The sequence below is a fragment of the Salvelinus fontinalis genome, chromosome 4, assembly GCF_029448725.1.
Source record: "Salvelinus fontinalis isolate EN_2023a chromosome 4, ASM2944872v1, whole genome shotgun sequence".
Classification (NCBI taxonomy): domain Eukaryota; kingdom Metazoa; phylum Chordata; class Actinopteri; order Salmoniformes; family Salmonidae; genus Salvelinus; species Salvelinus fontinalis.
This window is the reverse complement of record NC_074668.1, coordinates 22,306,875-22,316,786: the sequence shown is the minus strand read 5'-3', so window position 1 is coordinate 22,316,786 and position 9,912 is coordinate 22,306,875. Positions and strand designations below refer to the sequence as shown.

General features: G+C 42.7%; 1 protein-coding gene across 1 annotated transcript; it reads right to left on the bottom strand.

Annotated features, from left to right (window-relative positions):
- Positions 1 to 2,519: 2,519 nt before the first annotated feature.
- Positions 2,520 to 4,752, bottom strand: LOC129853348 (apelin receptor A-like). Its single transcript, XM_055919293.1, has one exon. The coding sequence runs from the start codon at positions 4,568 to 4,570 to the stop codon at positions 3,473 to 3,475; it is 1,098 nt and encodes a 365-aa protein (XP_055775268.1). The 5' UTR covers positions 4,571 to 4,752; the 3' UTR covers positions 2,520 to 3,472.
- Between the last annotated feature and the right edge of the window lie 5,160 nt (positions 4,753 to 9,912).

The following is a 9,912-nucleotide window of genomic DNA, read 5'->3' as shown; positions in this document are numbered from 1 at the left end:
TACACGCACACATGAATTACTTTGTGTTTCTGTGCACTTGGGTGTGCTCGAAATGTGTGTGTGCATTTGTCACACTGTGGGTGGGATAGGAAAGCAGGGAGATCTGAGGGGAGGTCCAGAGTAGCGGCCTGTCTGTGTTGTGTTTAGTTGTGGGGTGCTCAGATGCTCTATTTGGGTGTGGCAGCTCACACTGATGACACCACTCGAGGACAGACACCTGTTGGACTGGTGGTGAACATCGATTAAGCAGGGTATATGCTGCAGGGTTTTCTCTATTTTGGCAAGGTGACAGGTGTGTGACTGTTGAAGATAAACACAACCGTCCTCCCAAGCAAGCCACCACACTGATGAGGCATTTCTGTTATTCATTGGGTTGGGGTCTTGAACACTGAAAAAAAGGTTTGAACAACAACAAAACATGAAGGATTTCATTTAGAACACAGAGCATAAATGTAAACATGTATGATGCACCTAAACACACACACACTCACTCAGGCACACACGTATGTGCTCACGCACACGCAATCACAGAAGACATGTCTGTGCTTTTAAAGAGCTAACATTTGTGTTTTTCCACTGGCTTTAGCGTTCCTATCCCCACGCTGCCTTGGTCAGCTTGTATTCTGGGTGAGTTATTCCAAAGGGGCCTTACTGGCTAACACCATCAGACAAGCTGTCAATCCAATTCGTCTAAATAACAACAACAGGTCTGTCCAGTCTACCATGTGCAAGATTCGCTTCACCCTATCTTTTATTACATTATCCCTTATCAGTAATTTGTTTATAATCAGCTAATCAGGTGTAATGATCAACATGCTTAGTCTGTCAAACTTAAATGCTTGAATTTACTTGTGTCCTTTAAGGGATGAGGATATGGCATAAGAACAGAATTACAATCATATGTGATTTATTTCATGCTTTATCATTGTCAAATATTTTCCATTTCCCCAGATGGTAAACGGGTAAAATGATCTCTCACACACAAAAAAATGAATTACTTCTCTCTCTCACTATTTCACATATGTAGTTTGTTTTGGCTGTGTTAAAGGATAAAATATGACAAAACTGTAAATATATGATTCTTTCCAATAACTCTCTATCTCTCTGTCTGTCTCCCCCCCTCTGATCACCACAGGAAGAGTCCTCCGCTCTTATCACCGGCGTCTGTTGGTTTGAGCATCTGCAGACACCCCACTCCTCCCCCCACCTCCTCCCTACTCAGTGCTTCTAACTGCAATCTCTTGTCAACAGGGACAAACATTGACTTGTCCTGCAGCCCAACTTCTGCCAGGATTAGGAACCTAGACCCCCTCTTCCATCCAATCTAAACTCAGTGATTATGTCCAACAGAGCTCATTACTGTCAAATCAAAGGGCCCCTTAGAGGAGTCACTCATTGGTAATTACCCCATTATTCAGCCAACATGTGGGGGCTTGGCCTGCAAACTGCTCAGTGAATACAGCCCAGTCCAGTAGAACTGGAACTCGAGGTTCCCCTACTGGTGCTATGGGGTAGACAGTGATTCACGATGTGACAATATTTGTTTTTTATTTGTAAGGCATGATACATGTGGTCCCTGTATTTTTTTGTTATTCGTTATTCACTGTGTATTTATTCCTCATGTCACTATATATGCAGTACCAGTCAAATGTTTGGACACACCTACTCATTCCAGGGTTGTTCTTTATTTTTTATAATTTTCTACATTGTAGAATAATAGTGAAGATGTCAAAACTATGAAATTACACGTTAAACAAATCAAAATATATGTTATATTTGAGATTCCTCCAAGTAGCCACCCTTTGCCTTGATGATAGCTTTGCACGATCTTGGCATTCTCTCAACCAGCTTCATGAGATAGTCACCTGGAATGCAATGTCTTTCCTTCTTAATGCGTTTGAGCCATCAGTTGTGTTGTGACAAGGTAGGGGTGGTATACAGAAGATATCCCTTTTGGTAAAAGACCAAGTCCATATTGTAGCAAGAACAGCTCAAATAAGCAAAGAGAAACGACAGTCTATCACTACTTTAAGACATGAAGGTCAGTCAATCCAGAACATTTCAAGAACTTTTAAAGTTTCTTCAAGTGCAGTCGCAAGAACCATCAAGCGCTATGAGGAAACTGGCTCTCATGAGGAACGCCACAGGAATTAGATTTTTTTTATTTAACCTTTATTTAACTAGGCAAGCCAGTTTTGGTTTTGATTGAATAGGGTCTAGTGTTTGGTCCAGTGCTGTAAACCAAGAGAAAGACATTCATAGCAGCGCTGCAGCCCTCTGGACATCCTTATCACTGAAATAACAGGATGATGTTGAAATCCTATACTCTCTAAATAAACTAATGTGAAAGTTCACATGTGCAGAATGAATGAAGCATTAACACACCATAACGATTAATCATGAATTTCCTCAAAGACAGAACTGTGTGTGTTACTTCAAACAGGACCAAAGTTAAAGAGAATACACATACCCCTATTCCGTGAGATAAAATTCTACGTAAAGATCAACAAGGAGATCCATTTCATAGATCATATTTCTTTAATACAGTAGTTAGTTACACAGATGTCAAAAACATATATGCAATACAATAAAAAATTCATAAAGTTCCCTTTCCTCCCCGGCACCAGAGGGCACTGTAAAGCCCCCACCCACTTCCCTGACAACATTTGTCAGCTGCCATCTGCCTGTCTGCCCCTGTCTCCTCCTCAAACTCTGTAATTAAGCTGCAACACCTTTCCTCCTCTTACAACCCCCCTCCTCTGCCCAGTCTCCTACCTTCACAAACAACAACCTGAAGAAGATATGGTCTCTTTGCAAACACATTTCCCCCTATTTTACATGTCATTCATTTAACAAGTGCTTGTAATAAAACAAAATATCAACACATTTGAAACAGCAAAAGTATGAAAATACTGTACATTTGTGATTTACCCAGTGTAAACAGGTTTGCATGTGATATACATAACAACAACAGAAATAAACCCTCTATGACCGTCTGTCTTTTTGTTCAGGGTTCTGGTCCCTCAGACAGTAAAGAATAACAGTTGAAAGGGAGAAGAGGAAAAATAGAGTCTGTCTGAAAAGTATATTTACCTTTCTGATACGTTGTGGGGAAAAAAGCAGCTATATGGAGCTCAGCCAACTCTCGCCAGCTTCAGAGTCCAGTCCAGGGGTTAGAGGGAACCGCTGTAGGGCTGAGGACTCCCTGGGCTTCTCCCCTACCCACTGATGCACCCGTTGGGTTGAAAATGGGTGAGAAATGTACATATACGCAAGAATGAAAACATACTGTATATGAAAACCCATGTTCTGGAAAACAAAGTCCATTCATCTGATATGGTTCATTGTCTGTTACGCCTTAAAAGCATTTGAATAACGGACACCAAAAAACTGTGTGTTTACCAGTCATTGTTCCTGTGGTGGCAGCAGGGAACCAGCCAGCAGTCCCACTCCACCTATCCCTGCCCTCTCTTTACACTTTGGTGGCCAGAGACTGTATCTCTGACTTCTGTGTCTGGGCGCTGAGCGTGGAGGACATGGAGCTCATCTGTCCATGCATGGCCTTCTTCAGGTTGAGCAGGCACAGGCACTGGGAGCGGAAGCGCAGGTCGAAGAAGGCGTACAGGAAGGGGTTGAGGCAGCTGTTAACGTAAGCCAGGCAGGTAGCATAAGGATGGGCCACCAGGAGGAAGCGCTCAAACCCACAGGAGCTGGGAGACAGGTTCAGGTACGAGAGTGCGTCCATGCTCTTCAGCAAGTGGAAAGGGGTCCAGCAGATGGCAAATACAACCACCAGGGTGGTGATGATCTTCAGCAGACGACGCTTCTTCTGGTCCTCCTTGCGCAGGTTGTTAAAGTGACGCGTGACGGTGCAGCCGATAAAGCAGTAGAAGATGGTCATGGCCAGGAAAGGCAGGAGGAAGCCCAGGGCAGAGGACGACAGGCTGAGTCCTGCGATCCACAGGGACTCATGCCTCTCGTTTAGGGTGACCAGGCTGAAGTCCATGGCACAGGTGGTGCGATTGCTGTTGATGTCATCCACGGTGGTGCGGAACAGCAAAGTGGGCACAGCTAGCAGGCCTGAGAGGAGCCAGATGGCCCCTAGGGAGGCCAGCATTGTGCCCCGCGACCGCAGCCGGCTGCTGGACAGAGAGTGGACGATAGCCAGGTAACGGTCAAAGCTCAGGCAGGTGAGGCAGAAGACACTGGCGTACATGTTGACCAGCACAACGTAGCTGCTGATCTTACACAGGGCCACACCAAAGGGCCAGTGGTAGCCCAGTGCTGTGTACACCGCCCAGAGGGGCAGAGTGATCACAAAGGTGAGGTCAGCCAGGGCCAGGTTGCCTATGTAGACATCTGCTGCTCGGCGCTTGGACTTGGACCTCCAGACGGTGAAGATTACCACTCCATTCCCAGACAGGCCCAGGATGAAGATGAGCATGTAGAGGACAGGGATGAGGGAGTAGGACGGCTCCCACTCAGAGTAGTCACACATAGTTTCGTTGTCACCATAATCATAATCATAGGTATCTCTATACTCCACAGTGGGATCCATGTTCCAAGTCATGAGTATGAAATGGAAAATAATTTCAAACTTTTAAAATCCTTTCTGTACAGTCCAGAGCTGGTTCAGTAAAATTCAAACAAACCAAATGTCAACACTGAAAACTAGAGAAAAAGTCACGTTTAAGGAATGGTGAGACCCTATCAGTCACAGGAGGAGAGCACATGCAGTATGAGTGAGTGGTGCAATGCTGCTTGGCTTTTTAAACTCGGTGCTCCACACCCCTAGTTCCCTCCCTCCCAGGACGAATCCCCCTCCCCCATTAAACACTTAGCCCTGCACCCCCTCCTCTCACCTCTCTCTAGAGCAGCACACACCAGCCTTTATCCAGTTGCGATGAATCATGAAGCATGTCTTGCTTTATTCATAGCATTTGAAAATGGAATGGTAAAATAAAATCTTCAATTGTCTCCCTAAAAAGTGATCTATTTTGAAATATTCTTGAAAATGTTATTGTAAAGAATTTTCATCACTTTCAGTTACGTTCATTGATGCTGAATAACCTTTCATTTTCAAAATAGTGCAGAAAAACCCCACATGTAAAATAATGCAACTAGACAAGCTTGTGAGACACTAGACAATAAGCTCATAGAGAAAAGTGTTACATCCAATGTAAATGTTTTTTTTTTTTTATAAATAAATAAATATGTTTGGTGAACCATTTTCATAAATATATATATATATATATGTTTGGTGCACCCTGCTTTAAATTCAACAGGCATGTCTGGACAGGCAAGTTTTGTAATTCACAGATTAACTACTAAATTACAATGTCAATGCCTCAATGCTAAAAGTAAATGCCTGGAGATTTCCTTACCTGATGGTCTTGTCACTTACATTTGGTTCTCAAAATGCTCTATTTAAAATGTAATAAAGTGTAAGTTTAGAAATAGGGTAATTAAAATATGACAATAATAAGGAATACTATTCAGCTGCCAATGCAACATGCAGAGCTTTGGTGTGTCTGGATATAAACATCAAATGGTAATTAGATTGATAGGCGGGCACTTTAGAACTGGTTAAACGGGTTTAATGATTAAATTAAATGTAAACAGACAGCTCAAGAGATGTGTGAATTAAATTCTCACTAGGGATTAATTTCCATGATAAAAAGACGAAAGGAAATGTCACATTCGGTTTAACTTGCTTTACTTTGATCGTGGAAGGCCTATAGGTTTAACTTGCTAATGCAAAAATTAAAACATATAGGCCTGAACTACTCCGGCTTTAAAAAAAAAAAAGACAAGTGAAAATGCTAGGCTTATTTGGCTCTCTCCCCACCACCCAAGCTCTGCTCAGTGCCTATGCGCTTGAGAAAACCAGTGCAGTGATGTTTCAATAACAGTCTACAGCTACTGAGCTCTTCAAAAAACATTGTAGGAAAGAATGCATAGACTAATCAAGGTCATTTGCAAATTGATTATAAGATTTAAACTCATCCCCTATCCTAGCGGTTAGAGCGAAAGGTCGCCAGTTTGAATCCCTGAGCCAACTAAGTGAAGCATCTGCCAATGTGCCCTTGAGCAAGGCACACAACTCAATACATTGTTTTGAAATAATGTTATTTCAGCTGCTCAAAGTCCGACAGGCTAATGCTTATGAACCACACAAAGCTACCCTATAGGCTACTACTAGAGCGGTTGGACACTTGTTGTGCTCCAGAAGGAACTGCTCCTCCCGGTGGAGACCGTGGTGTTGTGCAGGGGCTCTGACACATAATGCAAGCTGTTTTGTAATACTCCTCCAAAAGAAAAGACAATGTATATTCTCAACGATGTCATGGAGGACAACATCAGAGTGATGAAATCCCTCCAGCGCTGATGCTCATTGGACATTGGCACCATTCCATCCTCCAAGGCAAAACCTCTGGCTGCAAGTCAATCTAACAGACAACCAGTGTAATCTAATGTTTTGGATATTAGTAGTTGCTTAACCCTTAAGAGAGAGAGAGAGAGCGAGAGAGAGAGAGAGAGAGAGAGAGAGAGAGAGAGAGAGAGAGAGAGAGAGAGAGAGAGAGAGAGAGAGAGAGAAGGCAATCCCAACGTGAGGCAGCAGGGTAGCATGGGGAGATCTGGGAGGATCCAGGGAACACAGATGATTGGACTCACTCTACACTTCTGATCCATCGCTCATCGGCATGGAGAAGCTGGCGCCCAGTCGCTGCTCAGCAGAGACACAACTACCCCTCAGCTCAGCAGCAGTAACTACTGTCTAATGTCCTCCTGAAAGTCAACAACAACTCTCAGCTACCCTGTGTGTGTATGTGTGTGTTTGAGAGAGTACATTACAATCTTCGCAGAATTTTTTTATTTCCAATACATATGGTTTGCAAAGGCAACAGAATAAATTGTCAGGCAAAAAAACAACTTCTAGTCCCAGACGCACCACAAATATAAAGTAAATTAATTAAGATACACACACATACAAGCTCACACACACACACACACACACACACACACACACACACACACACACACACACACACACACACACACACACACACACACACACACACACACACACACACACACACACACACACACACACACACACACACACACACACACACGGTTGAAGTCGGAAGATTACATGTACTTAGGTTGGAGTCATTAAAACTCGTTTTTCAACCACTCCACAAATTTCTTGTTAACAAACTATAGTTTTGGCAAGTCGGTTAGGACATCTACTTTGTGCATAACACAAGTAATTTTTCCAACAATTGTTTACAGACAGATTATTTAACTTATAATTCACTGTATCACAATTTCAGTGGGTCAGATGTTTACATACACTAAGTTGACTGTGCCTTTAAACAGCTTGGAAAATTTCCGAAAACAATGTCATGGCTTTAGAAAGTTCTGATAGGCTAATTGACATCATTTGAGTCAATTGGAGGTGTACCTGTGGATGTATTTCAAGGCCTACCTTCAAACTCAGTGCCTCTTTGTTTGACATCATGGGAAAATCAAAAGAAATCAGCCTTAGAAACAATTGTAGACCTCCACAAGCCTGGTTCATCCTTGGGAGCAATTTCCAAACACCTGAAGGTACCACGTTAATTTGTACAAACAATAGTAAGCAAGTATAAACACCATGAGACCACGCAGCCGTCATACCACTCAGGTAAGGAGAAGCGTTCTGTCTCCTAGAGATGCACCAACATATTTTGGTGCGAAAAGTGCATATCAATCCCAGAACAACAGGAAATGACCCTGTGAAGATGCTGGAGGAAACAGGTACAAAAGTATCTATATCCACAGTAAAACGAGTCCTATATCGCCGTAACCTGAAAGGCCGCACAGCAAGAAAGAAGCCACTGCTCCAAAACCGCCATAAAAAAAGCCAGACTATGGTTTGCAACTGCACATGGGGACAAAGATCGTACTTTTTGGAGAAATGTCCTCTGGTCTGATGAGACAAAAATAGAACTGTTTGGCCATAATGAACATCGTTATGTTTGGAGGAAATAGGGGGAGGCTTGCAAGCAGAAGAACACCATCCCAACAGTGAAGCAAGGGGGTGGCAGCATCATGTTGTGGGGGTACTTTGCTGCAGGAGGGACTGGTGCACGTCACAAAATAGATGGCATCATGAGGGTGGAAAATGATGTTGATATATTGAAGCAACATCTCAAGACATCAGTCAGGAAGTTAAAGCTTGGTCGCAAATGGGTCTTCCAAATGGACAATCACCCCAAACATACTTCCAAAGTTGTGGCTAAATTGCTTAAAGACAACAGAGTCAAGGTATTGGAGTGGCCATCACAAAGCCCTGACCTCAATCCTATAGAACATTTGTGGGCAGAACTGAAAAGCATGTGCGAGCAAGGAGGCCTACAAACCTGAGTCCATTACACCAGCTCTGTCAGGAGGAATGGGCCAAAGTTCACCCAACTTATTGTGGGAAGCTTGTGGAAGGCTACCCGAAACATTTGACCCAAGTTAAACAATTTAAAGGCAATGCTACCAAATACTAATTGAGTGTATGTAAACTTCTGACCCACTGGGAATGTGATGAAAGAAATAAAAGCTGAAATAAATCATTCTCCCTACCTTTTATTCTGTCATTTCACATTCTTAATATAAAGTGGTGATCCTAACTGACCTAAGACAGGGAATTTTTACTAGGATTAAATGTCAGGAATTGTGTTAAAACTGAGTTTTAATGTTTTTGGCTAAGGTGTATGTTAACTTCCGACTTCAACTGTAGGTTGGGGTCTGCCTCTATCTCACTCCCCAGGGAGAGGATTGGCTGCCTGCTGTTTTCAGGCCCAGAATCCGTTAGATAAATAAATTCACAAATAAATAAATAAATAAAGGAGGGCAGATAAGAAACAGATGGTCAGGTTAGCCCATTGTCTGGGTCTTACAGATAATACATGGCCTACTAATCCATAATGAACTTTTGAAGCACATTAACTGCCTTTTCATCTGATCATTAGCTTACATTTGTGTTTATTAGATTAGAATCAAATCAGATTTAATAGATTTTCCTTGCTTAATCTATACACGTATTTGTACAGATCCCGAACACTGTGCATTTTACTGGTTCATGTAACAGCGGTGGAAGTGTTTCCCTGTCCCTGTGTTGTTTTGCTGTCTCTGGACTAGACCACCCATGTGAGAGCTGGCTAAGGTGACCCTGACACAGCTGTGAGTGTGCTTTTGATCTGGCGTTCAAATGACCCTGCTGTTGCAATATGACTGCTTCTGTCTCACAGCAACCCTGGTCACACCGCGGCTGTGTTGTTCAGACTGCAGACTTGGAGAAACAAGTCTTAGGGGAGAGTGGGGTAAGTTGAGCCGTTTTTACATTCAGCATCACTCCATCAAGCGAAATATAGTATTCTTTATAACAAATATATCTACATATATTTCAGGATGTTATGTCTCCCTGAAAATAATGAGAGTTCATTTAAAAATTACAGTTTAGACAACATAGCTTGTCCAAAAGTGGTGTCTTGGCACAACTTACTCCAGGTACAGGGTAAATTAAGCCACCTACAAATTACCACTACCTTTTTAAAACCATTTCTACCTTTATTTCCCAAACACTATTTAACACAGTCACAATAGTTGTTTTTGTCTTTTAATAATTTTAAGCATCTTTTAACACAGGATTAACACCTGACAAACACTTTGTACTTTCTAAAATACTTTTAACCTAGGCCAGGCACTGTTGTTACCTCCCAGCAAGTCCCAGTTGGAGTCATGGCCGCGCACCATCATTAAGTTTGAAGACGACACAACGTTGGTAGGCCTGATTACAGATAACGATGAGACAGCCTATAGGGAGGAGGTCAGAGCCCCGGCAGTGTGGTGCCAGGACAACAACCTCTCCCTCAA